Source organism: Mytilus edulis, chromosome 1 (assembly GCF_963676685.1).
Source record: "Mytilus edulis chromosome 1, xbMytEdul2.2, whole genome shotgun sequence".
Lineage (NCBI taxonomy): Eukaryota > Metazoa > Mollusca > Bivalvia > Mytilida > Mytilidae > Mytilus > Mytilus edulis.
This window is the reverse complement of record NC_092344.1, coordinates 107,676,467-107,701,008: the sequence shown is the minus strand read 5'-3', so window position 1 is coordinate 107,701,008 and position 24,542 is coordinate 107,676,467. Positions and strand designations below refer to the sequence as shown.

The following is a 24,542-nucleotide window of genomic DNA, read 5'->3' as shown; positions in this document are numbered from 1 at the left end:
TTTTTTAAATATCATTGTAGTGATATTGTGTAATGCTTTAATTCACAATATATCCCATCCCAATTAAATGTCGTACCTTTAAAGTATACCAGACAAGATTTGGTTGCATTGAACACTGATATGTTACTATAATAACGTTGTAATATATATGCAAGGTTTGACCATAGAAATGAAGATGATCAGATATTTTATAGACACTGTAGTAAACTAACAAACTTTAAAATGTTACTTTAAGAGAAGCGTCTACTGTGCATACATACATATCCGCGTCTGTTGTGAATGGAAATGCGATTCCTTAACTAATGAGTTGATTATTTCTGTCATCTGTGTAAGTGTGTATATTGTAGGCCGTAACACTTTTCAACCTGCTGCTTTCTTATTAAAGATTTGGAACCAAGTCTGATTGGAGTATGGTAGTAAAACAAAGATACATACCAAGTCAGGAGTGCGGCAGTCAATCATTAATATCTGTACCAAGTCATGATCAGAAGTTGACAGTCAATAGAACATCTATACCAGGTTATGGGTAGGAGTATGGTAGTTAAGACAAAAAAAAACATTTGTACCAAGCTACGAGTGTGACAGTAATTGAAGAATGTTTGTTCGAAATCAGGCGTATTGCAGTAAATCAAATGAATGTACAAAGTCAGGAGTATTGCAGGTAATCAACATGTATATGTACCAAGTCAGGAGTATGTGTCAATGAATCATGTCTTTGCCAAGTTAGGAGTACGTCAATCATTAAAAGGTCTGTTCTATGTGTATGGTATTTAAGGGGGTTCGCGGGTCTAAATCATTTATATAGGAATTCTCTATATTTTTCTATAAATGAACTATATCTTATAGTTAACAGAAAAATAAAATAAAAAAGTGGGGTCACCGTTCATTTGCGCTCACAATCTGCCTTCGAAAGAAGCATACATTTTTGTAAAGTTGGTTTTTTTCTGTTGAAGTAATAGGAGAAATAAAGGTAATATCGATAATTAGTTTAAGTACAGCTTATATGGAAATTATATTAAAAAATATAGGTCACCGATGAGTTAAAAAAAGATATTTCGATTTTAAAGCCAAAAAATGGCATTTTTTTCACCAAAGGGAGATAATTTGGAACTTTTTCAATGATGTATACATTTTAAAGGTCATCTGGGGCCAACACGAATTGTTTGTTTTGAATGATTTTTGTACCATATGATAAGTAACAACTACAAAAGGTAACAAATAAAATTTGAAATGAAAAACAAATGTTTATTTTTTTTCTGAAATTTTTATACCCTCGAGCCTCCTTAATAACACAAATGTCGTACCGTGTGTATGACCGTCAATTAAATATGTCTGTACCAAATTCAGGAAAATGAGTTGTTTGCAATATATACATAATCTGTGTTCAATTCAGGAGTATGACAGTCAATCAAAAATATATATACCAAATTAAAAGTATTGCAGTCAGTCAAAATGTATGTACCAAGTCAGGAGTATTGCAGTCAATGAATACACGTTGAATGGAATTAAGTCATTTTGAAAGATATTCCACAGAAAATTGTAATATGAAATGATAATAATACTAGTAATACGAAATGATAATAATACTGGTGATATGAAATGATAATAATACTAGTAATATAAAATGATAATAATACTAGTAATATGAAATGATAATAATACTAGTAATATGAAATGATAATAATACTAGTTATATGAAAAGATAATAGTACTAGTAATATGAAATGATAATAATACTAGTAATATGAAATGATAATAATACTGGTAATATGAAATGATAATAATACTGGTGATATGAAATGATAATAATACTAGTAATATGAAATGATAATAATACTAGTAATATGAAATGATAATAATACTAATAATATATATGATTCGATATTCGTATTAGTATAATTATATGTCTTTGTTATCAGAGCAAAATATTTTGTAGATGAACCAAAAACCTGTCACGCACTAGGATCCAGATCACAAAAAGACATTCGTCACTTTATTTGTCTATTTCATACAAATGCTCATAAATATTACACCGTATGCCTATAAATGTAAATCAGTATCACTCTTCATAAATGTAAATGTTTTATTTAAAGAAGTTATTTGTCATGATCATACTGGATAAACTACTGCATGTTCATTATTCATACACCACTTATAAGAAGTAGGAGGCAAAAATTATTAAACTTCACCGGAAATGTCGTAACTTTCATCGCAATAGGAAAAGAGAGGTAACTGTTAATACATTAAATGGTATGTTTGTTATATTAAAGATTGGAGGAAAGTATAAAATCAGTGTCTCACAAAGAAAACAAATTGATGATATTTGATTGCTTACTGGACGTCATGTGAATAATAATTTAAAAAATACCTTTTATGAATTTTTGTAATATATTTGAAATGCACAAAATGTGCACCAAGGATAAAAATTTATCAGGGAAACTTTAAGAAATAATATACAAATATTAACCAAGAAAAGATGTTATCATAAAATCGCATTTGCAAAAGTTTTCCATGTAATGTTGGTCCTCAATACATAATAATTATATTTCAAATGTTGAAAATTATCACAACTGCCTTTACCTTCAGTTAAGCAAATTCAAGAATTGACTCCAATCATAGTCTTTTCTTATGTGAGTTATTTGATTCAGTCAGGAACACTCAGTTAACTGACAGAATTCAATAAAAGGGTACTGATCCCCGATCGCTACACATGTTGAAAATAAAAGGGTTTAATACGGAAAGCAGATGGTAAATTAAACGACTAGTCATATGTGTAAACAGCAAAAGACTACAATTGGCATGCATAAAATGTACGGTATATATTACTGCACCAGATCTACATTCAAGTTGACGAATAATGTCTCTTCTTAAAATATCACAGATCATGCACTATGATGATTTCATTGTTTTGAAACCTTACAAAATATGAAATGTTGATTAAATTAAATAAAACAATAAAAAAAACTATAAAAAAAGACAGGATAACAAAAGAAGCAACAAAAAGCATAGGTCGAAGAAAAACTCAAAAATACCATGACATAAAACGAGAAACGAAATGAAAGCACGAAAAACAAAGAAGATAGTCGTTGAATGTTTCCTTGATAAAACCATTTGTTGGTCTTGTATTGATATGTTTTGTGAGAAGAAATATATGTGTAACCAAAAACATCTAAGATTATATAATTGCATTTATGATTGACGAGACTATAGCTTCTTATTTTCTTTTAAAATCATATGGCTATCTCATATTGAAGTTGAAGGGGCAACAGAAAGTTGATTCGAAGCAGCACAGAGTACAAGCTAGCCACCATAATTCGTTGTCATTTCATGTCCGTTGTAGTATGACGTAGTATGCATTGCATTTGGGTCTGTTGGACAACCACCACAACGACAAACTGCTGTTGCTTTCCAGGTAACCACGTCGCCAAGGGGAGAGTATATACCCATCATTACTCTTCCATCCTTAACTGCAATACATATTATATCAAAACGTAAATAATATACACAAAAACCAACCAATCACAGATCATTTATCAACATTATAAGGTTAAACTTAATACAAAATTGGTTAATAATTCATAAAGCAAATATAGTCAAGTCTTACATGCAGGACATTAATATAAACTTTATCTCCCGTTTTCTTTGTTTTTTTAAAACTTTTTACAAATCTAATCATGGAAAATTATAGAGAAAATGAGCACCACACTCTATGGCTCTCTAATGGTGAAAGTATATTGAACTAGTGCTTTTATATTCTGACTAGGAACACATCATTTAGCTAACTAGTTATTCTTATTTCTTATAATACAGTAAACAATTTCAAAAGAGAAGGGAATGATGGTGGCAAATCAATTCAAGGTTTAAACATTTTGTCACTAGACAAACTTCATGTAATCGCGGTTGTTGTCTGATACAAGTTGTGGTATCATCTAAGGACATGAGTACTCTGTATGCCATGGTCATAAAAAAAAGTGTGAATACAAAATAAGTAAATTGAAAAACTGTATATTATAGATTTAGTTCACTTGAAAACATGGATATTCATAAGATAAAGCAATTGGTATTTAGTATTTTTCACTCACCCTTCCATATTACAGGAGGCTTATCCTCAGGCATGTAAAGATGTGGGCGACACATTTTTGGCATTGCTGGAAATACAAATGCATACAAATTTAATATTTTATAAGTTGTGTTTCAATGATATCACAGAACATTTTTTGTCAATCATTTATCGACAAAGAACACGAAAACATAAAAAAATGCAAACGTTTGTGTTAAAAGATAACGGCCAATACCTTGTTAAAATTTCCAGCAAATCTATGACTTGCATGAATTATTTCTTTAACCTTTCTATGTTTCTGTGAATAAAAAGCTATATTTAAAATACTTTTTTTTAAAGCTATAATTATTTATTTTAGTTTGGTTGAAAAGCTGTATGTATATGCATTTGTTTGTTGGAAAGAAAAGGTTTATTTATTATACTAAGTACTTTTGTTGTTGTTATTTACTTTACCTTCGTCTCCTGCTACTGCATCATAAATATCTTTTGCCAGGACCATTGCTCCACCATGTGCCATATAGGACGGAACCATTAGGTCGTTACAGATTGATTGGTCCACGTATGACCACTCTTCCCAATCATGCCCTAAACTGAGATACCTCAGATGCATTGCAGTCCGTTCGGCATGCGAATGGTCACAATCTTCTGTGGTATCGTTAAGTATGGTTTCTGGGAAATCCATAATGTTATAGAGCATATTTTCCAAGTTTTCTCCAACTTCCATTGGTAGATGGAATAAACCTGTGTGAATCATCATTAAAGTAGAAGCAGCATGATAAACCAATGTAGACATCATATATTCTTTCATCATTTGTTTTTGTCCCATTGTTTCTTTTATGATTTTCCCCATTCCTTCCAAGGCAGGTCCCAAGATAGTTCTAGTCATGTTATGAGGTATTGGCTGTCCATACATTTGAGCTAATCCTATCCCATATTTAAGCCCCATTGCTATTTGCATTCCCATTGCCATTCCTTGGACTTGACTTCTCATTATATCATTAGAAATCCCAAAAGTATCATTTCCAAACATTTCAATTTCGTATCGCAGGTCGTCATTATTTGCCATGGCATTCATGTTCATAAGCCTCGTTTTCAAGTTTTGCATTGTATTCATTCTTGTGGAATCTAATGTATAATCTGAAAAGTCCATAATTCTGTCCATCTTCATTCGTCTTTTCATCATTGGAATAACTGTTTTACATGGAAAGTTTCCGTCATTATGCCTCATATACAACATTGACAACTTCTTCTTCAATAAGACATATTTTGCCAATCCTACCTGCTCGATGTGGTTGTCATGGTTATGAGAATCTCTACCTTGCCAATAGCTGTCCATTGCCTAAAAATCATAATTCACTGTTATTGAAACGAAGGACCTTACATGATTTTTTAACAAATTATTTCAGGATTTGTATTACACGTTCCATCGTTTCTTCATTGTATTGAGGAATTTACAGATGCAAAATCCTCTATTCAGTTCACACTAGAACCGACAAATCTCAACAAATTCCCTTTATCTTAATCTGTATAGAATGGTTGTGATATACATGAAAGTTATTAACAATGCAATAAAGATTTTTTCTGGGTTTTGTTCAATGCAATAATTAATGTTCTGCTACTCTTTTTCAGAATAACAAGCTTTCTAAAAGACATAAAATTTAAAGTATACATATATAACGAAACTAGAACAGCAGAACAAAAGAAGTGTCCATGTTCTTGTTTTCTAAATATAAGTCATGGCTAATTTGGTTAGAATATATATTCTCTGGATTTTTCGTACAATTTATTATTACCCTTTTTTCATTTAAAAACTATGAAAATTAATAAGGATCTTCAAATATGGCTTTTTAAAATGTATGTATTGATATATGAAAAAAGTAGGGATAAGCGGTCAAAATGTTTCATAAAACTACTAGGATAAAACCAGAGGATTCCGAATATCTAACAAAAATTCCAACACCAGAGGAGCAAACATACTCGGATGTTTCGTCATCATCATTAGAATATAATTACCTGATAGTGGTACATCTTGATTTCATGACTGTGTTTATCTTGAAATATCATATTAGCCTCCCATCCAGATTTCATTGCATTTGAAACTACCATACAGAAGTCTTTGGCCACTAAAGTGACAAAAATAAACAAAAAGAAGATTTAATAATTTGTAGTTTATATCAATAATTGAAGAAACTAACAATTTCGATTTGAAATTTCTCAACAGATGAATGAGTTAGGTCTGAACTGTTAACATTGAGAAGACTTGGGTGTTTAGAGTAATTTGATCTGTAAAAACAGTATTGTTCAGAATCTATTATCTATCATTATCTTAAGCTGGATTGAAACCAAGTGATTCAGTTTACAAATTCGAATAAGACACTCACTCAAATGGCTACAGTCAACATAAACTGACAGTCGTGCAAAGTTATTACATGGGTTGCTGTCATTCATCATACCAAGTGGATCCAACATCATAACTAATTCAGCATCACCTTTAATAATAAACAATAAAAATCACTATGAACAGTTCTGTATATTTATACCTATTCTTTTTGTCACCCCAACACCGTATTAACATGTTACATATAATTATACAATATTTTTTCTGTTTTTTTCTTCTTTTTACCGCATCTTTTCTTCTTTTCTTTCTTTGCTTAAATTTAATGACAACTTTTGTTAAACACTTACAATATTTGAACCTATAACTAACAGAATTATCTAAATGAAATTATGTTTGATTTTAAACATATAATCTAAATTCATAAATTTTTAGGATTCTTTTAGTCTACAAACATACCACAGATAGATATGCCTTCATCAAAGTTGACAGAGATAGGCATGTCTTTGTCTTCTTCAACCTCGTGGGCATGATGTGGTTCTATTCCTAAAATGTAAATTAAAAAGTGAAATTACAAAAATGTCGAACTCCAAGAAAATTCAAATCGGAAAGTCATTTATCAAATTGTAAAATCAAAAGCTCAAACACATCAAGCGAATGAAAACAACTGTATTATTCTTGAATTGGTACATGTATTTCCTTGTGTATAATGTTATTTCACTCGCATGAAGTTTTAAACTACGATGTGACTACTATGTAATAGATGAGTTGTCTACAATAAAATCGTGATGATTTTGTAAGTTCGACGTATTGACTTCAGATTCGTAGCAGTCACTGTTGAATTCATTTTTTTCGGTCCTTTTTTTCATGACTCCGAATGATTAATGTGCTTGAAATATTGTAAAGAGACTGTTGTTGTGTATACAAGTATTTATATATCGATGCTTTTCATTTTTTTTTTATTTGAATGATTCTCCATAATTTGGCTGCTCCAATTTTGAAAAATGTTTTTAACATCAAACCACCGAGCATGGCGTCATCTTATGTTTTAGATTATTACTTACCATCATCATACATCATATCCTGATCATGGCGTCATCTGATGTGTAAATATAAGATGGTTACTTACCGTCCATGAACATCATGCCACCGAGCATGGCGTCATCTAGTGTGTAAGATGGAACAGAACACATGGGTGTGTGTGTTTCTGGAGAACCATGTCGACGGAGATAGATCGACACAACATGAGGGTTCTCCATTGTGACGTTGTTTACCTTACGGAAACCGTTATTTCTCACCATTATCTTAAATGAAATTAGGGGTTTGATTTCCTTTAATGACATAATTAACAATTGAAATTATTGCCATTCACCATTAATCTTTAAAAAAAGACACGTCTAGAAAATTAAAGCAAAAAAGAAATAACTAATATTGTAAACATGCATGGTAAACTATTGTAAGTACCCTTAACAGTTCATTGAAAGATAGACTCTTTAATGGAAATTCCAATAAGTAAAATATAATAGCAAAATATCAAAAGATTTATGAAAACTTGGATATACCTTGCTTAAGTACTTTCACTATTAGTTCTCGAATTAGCGTATAATATGTAATTTGTGCTTAACTTCTGCATCATTTGGTCTCTTATGGTGAGTTGTATAATTTGCAATCCAACCACATGTTCATATGATTATATCATTTATCTTTTTTTGCATAATTTTTCACCAATATACTTAAAATGCATATTTCGCTTTAAAAGATGGAAATACAGTTATAAAGGAAGTGCTGCTTTCAGTCAAACTTCAGAATAAACTTCTTCTATTCTCCTTTTGTTCGTATACTTTACTAACTTTTAATACACTTAACCAACAACAAATGTACAGTAATTGTAGGAATCTGATATTCTATATTTAAATATTACCCTATGAACAGCGGCTCCCTGGTGTTGCATTTGGTCCATAAGAGTGCCAGCACCAGCAGTAAGTGTAAAAGTGTGATTAAGTTGTAGCATTTCAACTTCAAGTTCTACGTCGATGTCTTAAAGTAATAATATGGAGAAATATGTAATTAAGAAGTAACTATGAATTATGTTAGGTAAAGCTATGATTACAATTGTTCAATTTGCTAGAACAGAAAAAATACAAAAGTGACTTCAAAATATAGACTGTAACTTTAGAAGAGTTGTTATTAAATTTATATATTATTCGATAGAATTGATATTAGACTGTAACTTTTACTCTGAAATTGACATTATAATATATTTCAATTTTACCTACAAATTCAAGTAACAATCGAAATCCAAAAATTAAGTATCCCAATATTAACAACGAAATTTTAGATTGAGTGAGCACTTATGAATTATATGATACAACATATCAATTGCAATAATTTATATGAAGACAATAAACTGTTCATTGTTTTAACGTACCTGAAAAATTGCATACCATAACACCTCTCTGTGCTGCTTCATATGTCATTCCATTTGTCATATCATCAATAACAGCAAGTATGTATCCTAAATTATCAACACATATGGGTATTATTTGCTTCGCTATTAAAACTATTGGGGTTTTTTCCATTACAATTGTTTTTAATTCGTGTATAGGTGAAATGTGCTCTACTTAAAAATCAGATGTAGTCAAATTTGTAAGGTTAGAACTCCTTCCATTTTTTAAAACCAAAATGATTGCCTTGGAATTACCTTGAGCGTTGGAGAGATAAGTAATTTTACCAGGCAAAAAAAGCATATGAGAACAAAACTATTTGTCCATCAATGAGTCGAAGAACTTGTCTCTTGAGGTCTTATTTACAATTAGTTTTTCGATGTTTATAATTAGTGTAATCGATTAACATTTTTTTTAACTGAAATAGTCAATCATATTGTTTGAAATGGAAGGGTTATTCTTAACAAACAGTCATACTATTTTAACAGCAACTTATACGTATACACAAAGGTAGCCGTTTGCCAATGACTTGCTGTCACCGGTAAGTGTTCTAATTATAAGAGTAGCTTATTATGGTGTGTTATTATTGGCAATTAGAGCATGATTCACGATGTATCAGCCGGTTTGTTTTGTTGAATCATACTGTTCTGTAAAAAAATATTCAATGCATACCTGCTCCACATGGTATTTCTGCTTGGTCAATGTCAATACTTGATGATAAGGACCATTCTGTATGCACAGCTCCCATATCTGCAACAAACAGGGTATGTGTATTGACACATGATCTATATATAACAATGTGTGGTAAGAATAGAAAATATAATATTAACATGATAAAGACACACACAACAGAACAGGATGTCCTGAAAACATGTAATTCAATTAATGTACTATGAACGTACGAGAAGACACTACGGTCATACCATTTATTTATCAAACAAGCTTTAAGATTGTCCTACAAATCTTATTGTTCATTTTTAATGGTTTTATAGATTTTTTTAAGGTAAATATATGCTGTTGTTGTTCCATAGTTATCAAAGGTACCAGGATTATAATTTAGTACGCCAGACGCGCGTTTCGTCTACATAAGACTCATCAGTGACGCTCATATCAAAATATTTATAAAGCCAAATAAGTACAAAGTTGAAGAGCATTGAGGATCCAAAATTCCAAAAAGTTGTGCCAAATACGGCTAAGGTAATCTATGCCTGGGATAAGAAAATCCTTAGTTTTTCGTAAAATTCAATGTTTTGTAAACAGGAAATTTATAAAAATGACCACATTATTGATATTCATGTCAACACAGAAATGTTGACTACTGGGCTGGTGATACCCTCGGGGACGAAACGTCCACCAGCAGTGGCATCGACCCAGTGGTGTAAATAGTTATCAAAGGTACCAGGATTATAATTTAGTACGCCAGACGCGCGTTTCGTCTACATAAGACTCATCAGTGACGCTCATATCAAAATATTTATAAAGCCAAATAAGTACAAAGTTGAAGAGCATTGAGGATCCAAAATTCCAAAAAGTTGTGCCAAATACGGCTAAGGTAATCTATGCCTGGGATAAGAAAATCCTTAGTTTTTCGTAAAATTCAATGTTTTGTAAACAGGAAATTTATAAAAATGACCACATTATTGATATTCATGTCAACACAGAAATGTTGACTACTGGGCTGGTGATACCCTCGGGGACGAAACGTCCACCAGCAGTGGCATCGACCCAGTGGTGTAAATAGTTATCAAAGGTACCAGGATTATAATTTAGTACATAATTGTATCTAGTTGCAGCATCAATTCGCTAATCTATAAAAAAAAAAAAAAAAAAAAAAAAAAAAAAAAAAAAAAAAAAAAATACTACAGCTCGTTTTTGGCATCGTACGAGATTGTCCCAGTCTTCCTGTACTGTGACGGCGTTGTATGAAGATGAAGATGACGATGATGATATCGACATTCATCATGACGACGACAATGATGATGTTGACGATGACGATGATGGATGATTTATGATGGATGATGGATGATGAAGATGATTGCTAAACATTCAGTGGCGAATATTGCCTGCATGTTCAGAAAAAATACAAAACAACAATCAAAGCAACAGGTAGATCATATAATAGAGACTGTCTGGTATAAGTCTGGAAAGTTCAAACTGAGTGTATACTGAATAGGGACAGAAATTTTGACTTGCAATAGACTACCTACGTATCCCGCAAATATGTGTTGTAAGGGTTTAAACGCATGGCATTCTCTCTACAAGATGCATCGGATTCAGCACTCCCCCTTCTGGCTACGTATTTATAAATTCTGCACAGCTAAACGAGCACTCCACATTGGGAGCTTTAACTGCCGGTAGAAAGAATGCCTAAGTGACCGATATGGCTTCATTTCTCTCACTGCTTTAATGCTGTTTTAGGTCTAATAAACGTGTTTCCAATATCTCTTTTTATTTATACGACAGGGATTTTTCTCTACGTTATTAATCTTTCGAGTTGAAAATATCAGAATCCGATACAAAATAATGTTAAATAAAGGCAACAGTAGTATACCGCTGTTCAAAATTCACAAATCGATAGATAAAAAACAAATCCGGGTTACAAACTAAAACTGAGGGAAACGTATCAAATATAAGAGAACTACGACACAAAAGAGACGCAACACCGAAATGTAACACACACAGTAACGAACTATAATGTAACAATGGCAATTTTCCTGACTTGCTACAGGTCATTTTATGAAAAAATGGTGGGTTGAACCTGGTTTTGTGGCATGCCAAACCGCCTTAAGTTCCTTTAAAACAGTGTTTAAGCAATTACAAGACTATCACCAGTCAACTAAGAAGATGGCGATGATGATATCGACATCAATGATGACGACGTTGTATGATGATGTTGACGATGACGATGATGGATGATTTATGATGGGTGTTGGATCATGGATGATGGATGATGAAGATGATTGCTAAACATTCCGTGGCGAATATTGCCTGCATGTTCAGAAAAAAAACAAAGCAACAATCAAAGCAACAGGTAGATCATATAATAGAGACTGTCTGGTATAAGTCTGGAAAGTTCAAACTGAGTGTATACTGAATAGGGACAGAAATTTTGACTTGCAATAGACTACCTACGTATCCCGCAAATATTTGTTGTAAAGGTTTAAACGCGTGGCAATCTCTCTACAAGAGGCATCGGATTCAGCACTCCCCTTCTGGCTACGTATTTATATATTCTACACAGCTAAACGAGCGCTCAACATTGGGAGGTTAAACTGCCGGTAGAAAGAAGGCCTAAGTGACCGGTATGGCTTCATTTCTCTCACTGCTTTAATGCTGTTTGAGGTCTAATAAACGTGTTTCCAATATCTCTTTTTATTTATACGACAAGGGATTTTTCTCTACGTTATTAATCTTTCGAGTTACAAATATCAGATTCTGATATAAAATAATGTTGAATAAAGGCAACAGTAGTATACCGCTGTTCAAAATTCATAAATCAATAGATAAAAAAGGGCATTTTATGAAAAAGTGGTGGGTTGAACCTGGTTTTGTGGCATGCCAAACCGCCTTAAGTTCCTTTAAAACAGTGTTTAAGCAATCACAAGACTATCACAAGTCAACTAAAAGCAAATAAAAACTACCGAAAACTCCAGATAGTAAAAGAAGGGGGGAAATACGGTTGTCATTTTCATTTATATTTCCTGAGGGAGGTACATATAAGCAATCTTTATTGTTTTTCAGAAAAAAAAAAAGATACATACTATATGGATTATGATGAAGTGGCACAGCATGCATGGTATTAGGGAAACTGGAGAAATGAAACGTAAGATGTGCATTATGTAGACTGGTATGGCTGCCATTAAACATCAGTTCAAATTCTGGTCCACAGACATCCTAAAATATATTAACAGTAGTCTTGAACCAAAACCATTATCATTATTACTATGGCCATTATCATAATTACTATAACTGTTATCATTATTGTTATCATCAGTATGATTATTCTTATTTCTTATTGTCGTTCTCATTATTACTATAACCATTATCATTATTTTTATTATCATTATCATTATAACTATAACATTATCATTATTATTATGATCATTATTATTATTATCAGTAGTAGTAGTAGTAGTAGCAGTATTGACTTTTGATGATGTTGATACAATAACAATATATGTACATTGTATGTAATTGTGTACTTACATGTATATTGGTGCCATGCACTAGAGATACAATTCCAGACATTCCAGGGCACATGAATGATAACGGCCCGGATTCACCATAATCGGCTAAAAGAGAGATCATTTATACAAAATGAAGTTGCACATTTGTGTTGTCTCTTTTCTTTGTATTGTGTTCGCTTATGATACTATTTTAAGTGTTATGTGTTCAAGTAAACTGAAATTTATAGGCTTGTTTGTTGTTTTTCTTTCAGAACAAGAAAGTATTGATTTATACTGTATACAAAAATAAAATGTTTTGCTGATATTTGAAACAGTTAATTAAAAATAACTAAACAGAACGTTTGCTTGTATCACCATCCCATGAGTCAGCACTTCTGTGTTGACTTGAGTTATCATTGATATGTTTATAATTATAAATTTTAAAACTGTAAACAAAACTTTGAATTTTTGAAATACTAAGGTTTTTCTACCATAGGAATAGATTACCTTAGCTGTATTTTGCAAAACGTTTCATGAATGTGACCTACCGAATTAAGACTATTTACCGGATTTGTTATCACATAAGCAACACGACGGGTGCCGCATGTGGAGCGGGATCTGCTTAGCCTTTCGGAGCACCTGAGATCACTCCTAGTTTTTTGATGGGGTTCGTGTTCTTTATTCTTTAGTTTTCTATGTTGTGTCGTGTGTGCTGTTGTTTGTTTGTCTTTTTCATTTTTAGCCATGGCGTTGTCAGTTTGCTTTAGATTAATGAGTTTGGTATCTTTCGTCCCTCTTTTAAGAATTTTTTGTCCTCAGTGCTCTTCAACTTCGTACTTTATTTGGCCTTTTTTAACATTTTTTGTATTCGACCGTCACTGATGAGTCTTTTGTAGACGAAAGGCGCGTCTGGCGTAAATATAAAATTTCAATCCTGGTATCTATGATGAGTTTATTATTATCCATTCGTTTGATGTGTTTAAGCAATTTTCCCATTTGCTTATGGACTTTTCGTTTTTGAATTTTCCTCGCAGTTCGGTAATTTTTGTGATTTAACTTCTTTCATTCGACTTCTCCTTGACATGTTTGCGACAATGGTCGGTAAAATGTAAATGTGTTGCTGAAAACCCTTTATCAATTCAGTCATAAAAAAATAACGTTACTTTCATTAACAGTGTTACATGCAAACCTACTTATATAAATTTAATCTAAAATTGAAATATATATATGAACATAATATCATGTCTCCAAGTTTTTTTGTAAAATTTTGAGTTACCAAAAATCTTTCAAAATCATATTCGAACTGATTTCCTGGACAGAGAAGTGGGTGCAGCTTCTAAATTTGCATTGAAATCATAGACTTTTTGCATTTTTCGAAGTTAATTTGTTTTAAGTGTTAATTAGACATTTCAAGGCCATGCTGGATATGTAATAAGATTCTGCAGAAAAGCATTTGTTGGAAATGTTAAAAAAATGAAGTGGAAAATGAAATATGACAAGAATTCATATTTGAAAATATGTACGACCATTAATCCTACCTAAGATGTATATAAATGTATGTATTTGCCGTACAGTGACCTATAATTACTTATATCTTCGTCTCTGGTGGATAGTTGTCTCATCGATTTTATATTGTATTTGGTATAATACTATAACTGTGAATTATTGATTATGTGTTAGATAAATGTGTGCATTTTTATCATTATATCTATCTGGTAAAATGCAAGCCGTTTATTTTTATTTATTTTTTTCATTATCTCTTTTGATTATTTTGTTTACACGTATGGGCATAGGAATTTGGAGCAAAATATTTGTATGATTTGATTACAGTTGTTCGGCCTTCCATCTTTTTTCATAAAAACAATAAAAGTTGTATGCTTTTCTACATCAAATATGACTTTGATCGCTCCGTTTAGTTCTTCTATTTTTTTCTTCTTGAGTATCAAAAAAAGTAAAATCACAAAAATACTGAACACAGAGGAAAATCAATTCGGAAAGTCCATAATCAAGACAGTGTTTGAATTAAAGAATAACAAAATTCGTAAGAATGTATTCATAGTTACTCATGTATCTGAACATTTATGGCTAACATCTTAACTCTGATGATATATTTAAACTGTTTGCGTTCGGCATTCATAGATCAGGAGTTTAATTTTTTTTTTAAATCTTTTTCCTAATCTCAGAGTTACCTCATTTGCACCAGTGCAACACATATTTTAGTGCAGACTTTTGATTAATAAGTCAATCCGTGCATTTTATTTTCTGATTTTTATTTTAATCTGGAGCGGTTGAAAAGAATACCATTTCTCACAACCGAAAAAAAGTAATATGTGTTTTTTTAATTTTTGCAAATTCATACAAACAACAACTAAATACAAGGAAATCCTTTAATGTCTTTGTGTCACCGTATCGGATATAAGACACTTTTGAGACAAAAAAAAATCCCAGGGTCTATGAGACACTGTATGGTATGCAGAATTTAGGTTCTCGTCAAAACTTGTAACATATATCCCCTAAAGATTTTACTAAAACACGACATTAACTTAGTTTTCTAATCATCCATTTATCGACAAGGTATATCCTGAGGTTGTTAAAGATTCAGAAATTTTATGATTTTTAGATTTTTTTATATAAAAAAAAATAATTGTTTTTATTAACAATAATGAACATAATAAAAAAAAGAATGTTACCTGTCCAAATCCCACATGGCAGTATCAAACTGATTAACGTTATCCGCCATACATTGTCCATGGTCTTCATTACCTATCTACCTGCAGAAATGATGCTTTAAATGGCAGAATCAAAATACGTTACCACGGTAACAAGCGTTGAAAACAGTTTGTCAGGTAAGATTGATTTTTCGTTTCACAACAGATACAGGGTGTAAATTAGGACGAGAGTATGTTAATATAGGTACATGGCAGGTGAATTGTAAAGATGCTAACAATCACCTATTGGATAGTACAAATTAGCAGAATATCAGATAAAATGCATTTTTAGTAGAGCCATTTGGCAAGAGAGAAGATGATAGAATGTATCCTAATCAAACTCTGAAATACATTCACATATCAACGGAACAGTCTTTCTGTTATCGTTCTTTTTCTTAAACAATTAATGAAATATAAATATTCCTAATAAAAATAGGTTGAAAAAAAAACTTTTGACAAAAGCAATAAACGCCTGTATCGCAAGAAAAAACACACCCATAAAGTAATCATCAACTGAGACAACTTCAAATTGATTAAGAACAGCAAACTATTTGTTTTCCCATTTCTACCGATTGTGCTTCCATTTATATGATTTCTTGCGAAGAAATCAGGGAAACATGAAACAAGGACATCGAATCACATAAAAAATATTTGTCAAAATGCTTAGAGTCAGAAATATGTGTCCGTGTACGGTCATTTTAGTCCGGCTGATCGGTGAAAAAATTGCTCAAAGAATGAGGAAAGCACCAATTTTTGCATGATGGTACATTTTTGTGTACTGTGCAATTTTAGCTATGGACCCACCCTCAAAATTCAAAATGGCGGCTTATTTCAAGATGGCTGCCGTACGTTCTAAAATATTTTCCAATATTGCACAAACCACAGTGGATTTGATGCTAGAAGCACAAAGATTAACATATTTGAATGACTTGGTGTGGTTATCTATGGTTGATCTATCTTTCAAATACAAAATGGCGGTTATTTTCAAAATGGCCGCCTTGAAAAATAAGCAAATACTCATTATTGAGAATTGACCTGAATATAAGCATTTTATTGATGTAAAGTGTCATTTATAGTATCTCTCCCAGTTCATTCCTTTTTGATTTTGCCTTCCTTGTCATTTCATACACAAAGTAGTTGCTTTCATAAAAAGCTGCAGTAGTAGCTTACATTAAATGCTACACTTTTTGTTGCCTTGGGTCACACATAAAAGCTGTGGTTTGGGATTTATCTGCCTTAAGATATTATTCAGTGCCTATCTTATTTCTTGGGTCGCAATATTTTGCTATTTGAGATATAAAACTGTGAATTGAGAATCATTTAAACACATATCAGTGAAATGGCAGGAATTGAGGACAAAACTGGACAAGAACATTAAAATGGCAGAAACTGAATCACTACGGGATATGGAGAAACCCACACCTGCAGACATTTTAACAGAGGACAGCTCAGAAATGACTATTAAACTATTGTACCAGGAATTTTTAGCAAATAGAAAATCTAATGCTCAAAGAACAGTTGAGATTTACCGCAATATAAAACACAGCGAAGCGCGAATTGATAAAATATGTGCTGGTCTCATTACGTTTTGAGCTGAACAGAAAGAGGCAATAAATATTAATAACGAACAGATGATAGCAATATCTCGGCAACTTCAGCAGTCTAAAAACATGATAGACCACAAGGCTAGTAATGATTGCTTGGCGGAATTGATAGTGAGACCAATACGATATTCAATGTTGTGGTGAGATAACTGGAAAAGCTGACAACTGAGAAAGGAGACACAGTTCAATTTGAAAGTGCATTTGAACAGCAGGATACCTTCCGACAACTGTCATCTGTTGTAAATGAATTATTGGACAATCGAAATAAAGAAGTTAAAATTCCTGCAATGGACACATCATCTAAGCCAAAATGTGACCATAGCCAGTACAACGCAAGTTTACCAAAAGTACACAAAAAATCCATGCCTTGGGTCTTTGCCCAATTGTAGTTCGCATGAACCATCAACCGCACCAACTCTGTTGAAGGTGTCTTCATCATAAGTCCTGCACGAGACAGTTCAAATTATTCAACAACAATCTCTATTTAAGAAAATACTATAAACCTCTAGTACTAACCAAGGATACCAGCAAAAAGGCTTATGTGTCTTCTTACGCACACTTACCATCTACTATGAGTCAATAATATTTAGTTAAGAGCAGCACACCATTACAGAAACAATTGGCTGCAAGTGGATTCTATCAAGCTTCTCCAATGCTGAATGCAGTGCCTATACTTACGGTATCATCCCAGTCGAGGCAATGGCAAATCCCACAATTATTACTCCAATTATGACAACCTCGTCAGCTCCTGGAACTCTAATAGGCTTCCCATAACAGCAAGCTGACTCCACTGACCGATCCAGGAAAGGGCAGAGGAAACCAAAAGAGTGTGGCAACACCTCTTCTTCAGACTCCTCATTGGAGAGAGAATATACCCGATGGCAAGAAAATCTTGGTGCAAGGGACCGGAGCCGAAGCCCACCTCCCAAAAATGCAAAAGCTCAATTGAAGAGGGTCCATGACTTGGGCGCCGTTTATTTAACAATTTGAACGAATTGTCGGTAGATGACAATGGTAAAACAGGGAAAATGTGTGTAGGCCCAAGTTTACTAGGCTGGTGTTGGCTTTGAGTACGCTCGCAAGGTAAACACAGATGATGATTCCAAGGCCTTAAAAAGGCATTCATTATGAGCAGCGCTTCAGCAAGAAAGATCAAACCAGATTGGAACTGAAGCAATCCGTCGAGGATGTAAAGACAAAGATTCTATAAGACATGTTATAGAGAGGAACCCAGAAACATTCAACAAGGCGTTAAAACAATTGAAAACCTTAATAGAAAACCAAATGGCGATATATGAATGAAGAAGTGCCAATTATGACCATCGACAAGTCTACTTTGCTGATAAAAGCAATATAAGCAGTCCTTTGGATAATGAGGTGCATAACTTCACACAAACTGTCACAACACTAGCTGATGTTATGCTTTCAACTAATCAGCATAACCGTGGACTGGCCGATCAATATAACCTCGGTTAGTCTAATCAAGTAATCATGGAAGATCACCAGTTGAATGGAAGATCACCTGCTCAATATACACTTGGAAGATCTCCTGAGCAATACAATCGCGGTAGATCGCAAGATAGAAATACACCCAACCTTAATGCCTATCGATCAGCAACACCCCCACTAAGCTAGAGATCATATGGTCCCTAAAGACAACGGCTAGCATCTCCACGGACAAAATCCAGAAATCCCGGTTATTTCAGACAATGGTCACCTTCACCAGGATATGGAGCAAATCAAAGTGCAACCCCAACAATAGAGTCTTAAAACAGCAATGGGTCGGGCCAGTAGGTCAACGCACGATTCCAAAGTATATTGGCCATGAAACATCACCTCATCACAAAATCGATCAGATGCCCACGTCCTCGTCAGATATTGTCATCAGACGAACCATGTGAAAGAGCTTAGCAGTAAGAGGTACTATACATGACCACAATGTGAGCATGATTGTGGAAACTGCTGCAAGGATAACATTAGTAAATGAGAAATTAATTTCTGCAAAAAAAATGTTGTTATACTTAGAGTAGATATTTTGGACACACTGAGCGCAGTGATAAACCTGAGTACTCCTACAATTACCATCAACAATAAAGTGATAAATGCGGCATTTGTTAACAATGAAAACGAGATTTCAACTCAGCAAGTTTGCATAAAACGAACCATCACAGTTCCGCCAAACTAAAAAATGACTGTTACCATTAAAAGTAATAAAAGTGCTGACCAGGAGTGCATTCTAGGACCATGCTCGTTGAATAGTTGCGAATTTGTTTCGCACGTAGTTGGAAAAGGAAATAGTTGCCACTTAACCGTTTTAAGTGAAGGCAATCGTCTAATCCCCCTGAAGAAAGGTACACCTATTGATTACATAGAATAATTTGACGATGAAGGGGGTACGGCAGATGAAAACTCGATAAATGACGTAAGACGTGGCATTGAAGAGACATGAGACAAGGTGCCCTTGGCACTGGCTCAAAGTTCAGATGAGTTACCTACTATTCCACCACATTTAACCGACATATATTAACGTTCAATCGACTCGTTTCAACCTATTTCATTCCAACCATAACATGTAACATATTGATGAATATTTTGAATTTCTCTTTTTTTTTTGTATATGCAGCCACATTTGCAAATGAATGTGTTATAGAAATAACCAAATATTTTTTTTTAATATTTTAGAATTAATTGATAACAAATTCAAGAACATGAAGTCCATTTTTAAAGAATCATTACTTTAATTTTCAAAATTATATAGAATACCTATAGGACAATCTTGATATTTAAACCGTTTTTCCGCCATCTTGAAAATGGCAGCCATATTGGATTTTTCAGAGTGGGTCCATAGCTGAAATCAAAGGGTATATAATCAAGAATTACTATGCAAAGTTTCATGCTTTCCTCATCAAGTGAGCAATTCTGCTCTATATCTGCACCAATCGGCCGGACTATTTGTATTCCTCTAACATTTAAACAGTCAATTCGGGTAGTGCAAATCCATGTTTTGAACACGATATAATAAGCACCGAATGAATGTGGGATGCATATATTTTAGATGAAGATGTTCTATTTAAAAATTCCATCATCTTTATATTTACTTTTTTATTATAGCATGTCAACAGACATTAAAGTTAAAATGTCTGTACTCAATTCAAAAACTAAAGGAAATGTATGTCATATAAGTTGTTGTTTCCATTCTGTATTCCATTAATTTGCACATAATATTCAATTACCGACCCTGGTTACATTTGATATCGATATAATTGGTATCCTTAATTATTGTTTTACACTTCAAATGTACTAATATATCAGAAATCAATCTTTTTCTAGATACTTCTACAGATATATTATATAAAAGTACAATGTATATGTAGTCTCATACGTCGACGATAAATTAATTACAGTTTGAACTTTTTATTCGCAATTGTTCTTTCAAGAATGAAAACGTAAAAAAAAATCTTTCAATTGTGCAATTATTGAAGTTGGATATAAGATTCGAAAACAAGCTATTTGGTTCTATGAAATGCTATTTCATATGACGGCACCAGAGACGTATATAAGAAATTACTGTGATGGTACTAGGTTTGCCACAAAATACAAATAAGTAAAATAATTTTTAAGATTAAAGGTATCTTATACATATGAACTTATCGAATATGGTTATTAATCAAAGGTACCAGGATTATGATTTAATACGCCAGACGCGCTTTCCGTCTATAATAGACTCATCAGTGACGTTCAGATCATAATAGTTATAAAGACAAAAGTACAATGCAGAAAAGCATTGAGGACCCAAAATTCCAAAAAGTTGTGCCAAATAAGGCTACGGTAATCTATTCCAATTTGCCTGAGTATTCACACAACATGAACCAATCTATAAAATGTGTAAAAATTTATTTTAACAACAAACACAATCAAATGAAAAAAGATCGTTTTATATACAGTGTATACATATATATAAACAGAGTACATTGTCCTGTCGTGTGTATCATTAACAAGTTTATTGCATAATCAAATACATACATATTTCCACAAATATATTATATGTCAAGGCAGTGAATTTCTATGATGTTTCTGTGAAGAAAATATACGCCACATTCTAGAGTATGCAGCTGGGCGATTTGGGATTATCTGAGTCAAGTTAGTTTTTGGTTTACTTGGTTTGTAATAAGGATTTGTTTAATGTTAATTTATCATAATGTCTTCTTTTTGTCTAAATAAAATTCAAAGGGGTATAATGATTTATATGTGGATTAAATATATATATACAATAGTCCAGATATATCAAAACCTCTGCTTTCTAAAACGAAAGAATTATAATAAAGAAAACTTGCGTTCTTTAAGAAGTAGTTTAAATTCCAAAAGATACATATTATCAAAAAAATAACTTTGTAGATTTCTGAACAAATCTTTATAAGGCATTTCTATTAACTAAATAAAGGTTAAAAATAACAACCTTCATAATCATATGAATGATGGTTGTTCTGTGATAAAAAGAGTATTTGTAATGTATTATGTCTAGATTTTAAAGAATCAATATTGAACATTTACTCTAACAATTATCTTCGAGCATCATTCATTTTTACACTCTAAAACAAGTTTTGATGCGTTGTAGTGAAAAGTGAAATCACAAAAAATACTGAACTCCGAGGAAAATTCAAAACGGAAAGTTCCTAATAAAATAGCAAAATTAAAAGCTCAAACACATCAACCAAATAGATAACAGCTGTCATATTCCTGACTTGGTACTCACATAGACAATGGTGGATTAAAGCTGGTTTTTATAGCTAGTTGAACCTCTCATTCGTATTACAGTCGCATCAAATTCCGTTATATTGACAACGGTGAAGTGAAATATATTTACTCAAGATGACCTCTTAATTATTTACACGTAAAATAATGCATTGAGCTTTTACTAGGTCGATGTTAAGTGTAGTTTGTAAGGAGAGTGCTAAACAAATTGCAAGAGTTAACAAATTAAAATAGCTCGTTTGCTAATTTATTCGAATTATGTTCAAGGTCAATAAACTCTGAAACCTAAGAAAAAGACAATTTCAAACCGGTCACATACACACTTGAAAATAAATGTGAAGATTTGTTTTGGTTTAATTTTTCATTTAGATATGGTTTACCTGGCCACTAAAACATCATGCAAATATGGTCGAAGGTATATGCCAAATGTTAGAGAAAAAGATTCTCCCATTAACATATCCACAAATAAAAATAAGCTGACTTATGATGTAAATGTATTTAGCCAAAAAGTTAGATACACATTTAACTAAGAATCTTTGGGTTGTAAAGGCTTTACTTTTACAGTTTTGTCTGTTCTTGGTGAAATCTATTTGACATGGCTCTGTACTTTTTGATTCCGTCATTGTGTTATGGTAATTTTTTGTATTCGTGTCTTTCATATTTCCTAATGTGCTTTGTCTATATGTATTTTTCCTTTAGATTAGGAACTTTCCGTTTGGAATATTCCTTGGAATTCAGTATTTTTGTGATTTTACTTTTTGATACAATGAAAATATGATGTCAGTTGTCTAATTACAGTACATGTGCATTAGATAATACCAAAAAATCTCCCCTAAACATTCTAAGCCTAACTTTGATGAAATTAATATCCTTTTGCGATTAGAGTTTCACATATATTGACAAAAACAATAATATGCATATTAAGAAAGTATTTTTTCCACAAGACAATCTCTCATCAAAAGCTGACAGAATTTTACATTAATTGGGCAAAAATAACTCAGGAAAACCTGAATGGTTTACGAATTCATTCAACTGGTTCATGGTTGGCATGACTTGTACACCCAAAAGGTTCTTTTTTGGCTACCTGGTAACAACACTTCCAAAGCATTACCGGGTTTGTTTTGCTGTAGTTTACCGCCCGGACCGGTTTTTCAGGGTGAAAACAGCACTCCTCGTTCCCATCTGTAATTGCGGTGTGGCAGTGTTTACATTCTGTTATCATGCTTCTTTTGAATCGCTTTGACTGTCTTGGTCGGATATCTCTTATCTGATCATTTTCGTAAGTCATGAGTCTTGTTTTCATATTGGTCATTTCTTTTGTCATAGATCGTACTAGTTCATCTTTTTGTTCTATCTGTAATAATAAAATATAAACATTTTATTTCAACTGATTTTTATAGTTCGTACTTATGTTGTACTGTTACACTTTTGTCCCAGGTTAGGGGAGGGTTAGAATCCGGCTTACATATTTAACCCCGCCACATTCTGTATATATGTGCCTGTCCCAAGTCAGAAGCCTGTAATTCAGTGGTTTTCGTTTGTTGATGTGTTACATATTTGCTTCTCGTTAATTTTTGTACATAAATTAGGCCGTACGTTTTCTCGTTTGAATTGTTTTACAGTTTTTCATTTAGGGGCCTTTTATAGCTGACTATGCAGGACGGGCATTGCCCATTGTTGAAGGTCGTATGGTGACCTATAGTTGCTAATTTCTGTGTCATTGGGTCTCTTGGCAACCATACCACATCTTCTTTATTTATATATACATACATTGTGTATATAACTTCTGTAAGGTCTTTGAATAGTGTCATTATCGGTTCAATCATTCTTTTTTTTTAAAGTAATGTTCTAAACATCTATTGCTTTACAGTTGGTAACACGTAGCGTCCTTCTTCCTCTAATTACTGATATTGTGACATAGCAGTGGTTCTTGTTTTTTTTTCTACCTGTTTTATTGTCTTTTCACTAAATTCCGTTGCTGGTACTTATGATGATGCTTACATGCATAGAACCAATACATGAAATACGAATTTGAACTCTATCTTGTACAAGACCAATTCGACAAACATCCTTAACGTGCTAGTCCGCAAGGTCAACAACAGTCGACATTTGATGGAAGTAAACTGATTGGTATACATGTTTGGGAAAATATGATTTAATTATAATTGTTTAAATTGAACTTTACACTTTCGTTCAATAATTGCGCGAGTAACCTATAATCATTACTTGGTTTCTTGTGTCTGTTTGTTATGTGTGTTTGTTTGATTAATCAGACCGTTTCAGACTTAGTTATAGCAAGGATTTGTATAGTACTATAGTCTTTACAAATCCTTAGATTCCGTTTGTTCTTATGTTGATTTGTTAAACTCATTTCCTGAGTTAGAAGAGGCTTTAGCGCAAACAAACATGTCTCATTTATTAACTCATAAAACATGCCAGTCTTGTAATTTTGTACTCCCTAATTTCGAAAGAA

General features: G+C 32.7%; 2 protein-coding genes across 3 annotated transcripts in view; both read right to left on the bottom strand.

The window, feature by feature from the left end:
• Positions 1 to 1,980: 1,980 nt before the first annotated feature.
• On the bottom strand, positions 1,981 to 15,866 carry LOC139517346 (uncharacterized). The gene is made up of 13 exons (XM_071308291.1): positions 15,696 to 15,866; positions 13,046 to 13,131; positions 12,601 to 12,733; positions 9,512 to 9,589; positions 8,824 to 8,910; positions 8,317 to 8,432; positions 7,525 to 7,699; positions 6,855 to 6,941; positions 6,442 to 6,549; positions 6,074 to 6,183; positions 4,514 to 5,399; positions 4,083 to 4,148; positions 1,981 to 3,467 (listed from the first exon to the last, which is right to left on the bottom strand). The coding sequence occupies exons 1-13, from the start codon at positions 15,763 to 15,765 to the stop codon at positions 3,301 to 3,303; spliced, it is 2,169 nt and encodes a 722-aa protein (XP_071164392.1). The 5' UTR covers positions 15,766 to 15,866; the 3' UTR covers positions 1,981 to 3,300.
• A 5,328-nt stretch (positions 15,867 to 21,194) lies between these two features.
• Positions 21,195 to 24,542, bottom strand: part of LOC139517322 (uncharacterized) — a 204,817-nt gene continuing 201,469 nt past the window's right edge. For both annotated transcript variants that reach the window (XM_071308263.1, XM_071308254.1), the window contains exon 5: positions 21,195 to 23,423. In XM_071308263.1, the coding sequence (XP_071164364.1) occupies positions 23,094 to 23,423 (330 nt within the window). In that variant the 3' untranslated portion in view covers positions 21,195 to 23,093. The remainder of the gene's footprint in view (positions 23,424 to 24,542) is intronic.

What these genes read in the sequence shown, in the direction of transcription:
- LOC139517346 (XM_071308291.1), bottom strand. Translation starts at nt 15,765, where the DNA reads ATGAAGACCATGGACAATGTATGGCGGATAACGTTAATCAGTTTGATA. An exon ending in GCCATGTGGGATTTGGACAG is followed by an intron (nt 13,132 to 15,695) that starts GTAACATTCTTT and finishes TCTCTCTTTTAG; the next exon opens with CCGATTATGGTGAATCCGGG. An exon ending in TGTTGACTGTAGCCATTTGA is followed by an intron (nt 6,184 to 6,441) that starts GTGAGTGTCTTA and finishes TTGTCACTTTAG; the next exon opens with TGGCCAAAGACTTCTGTATG.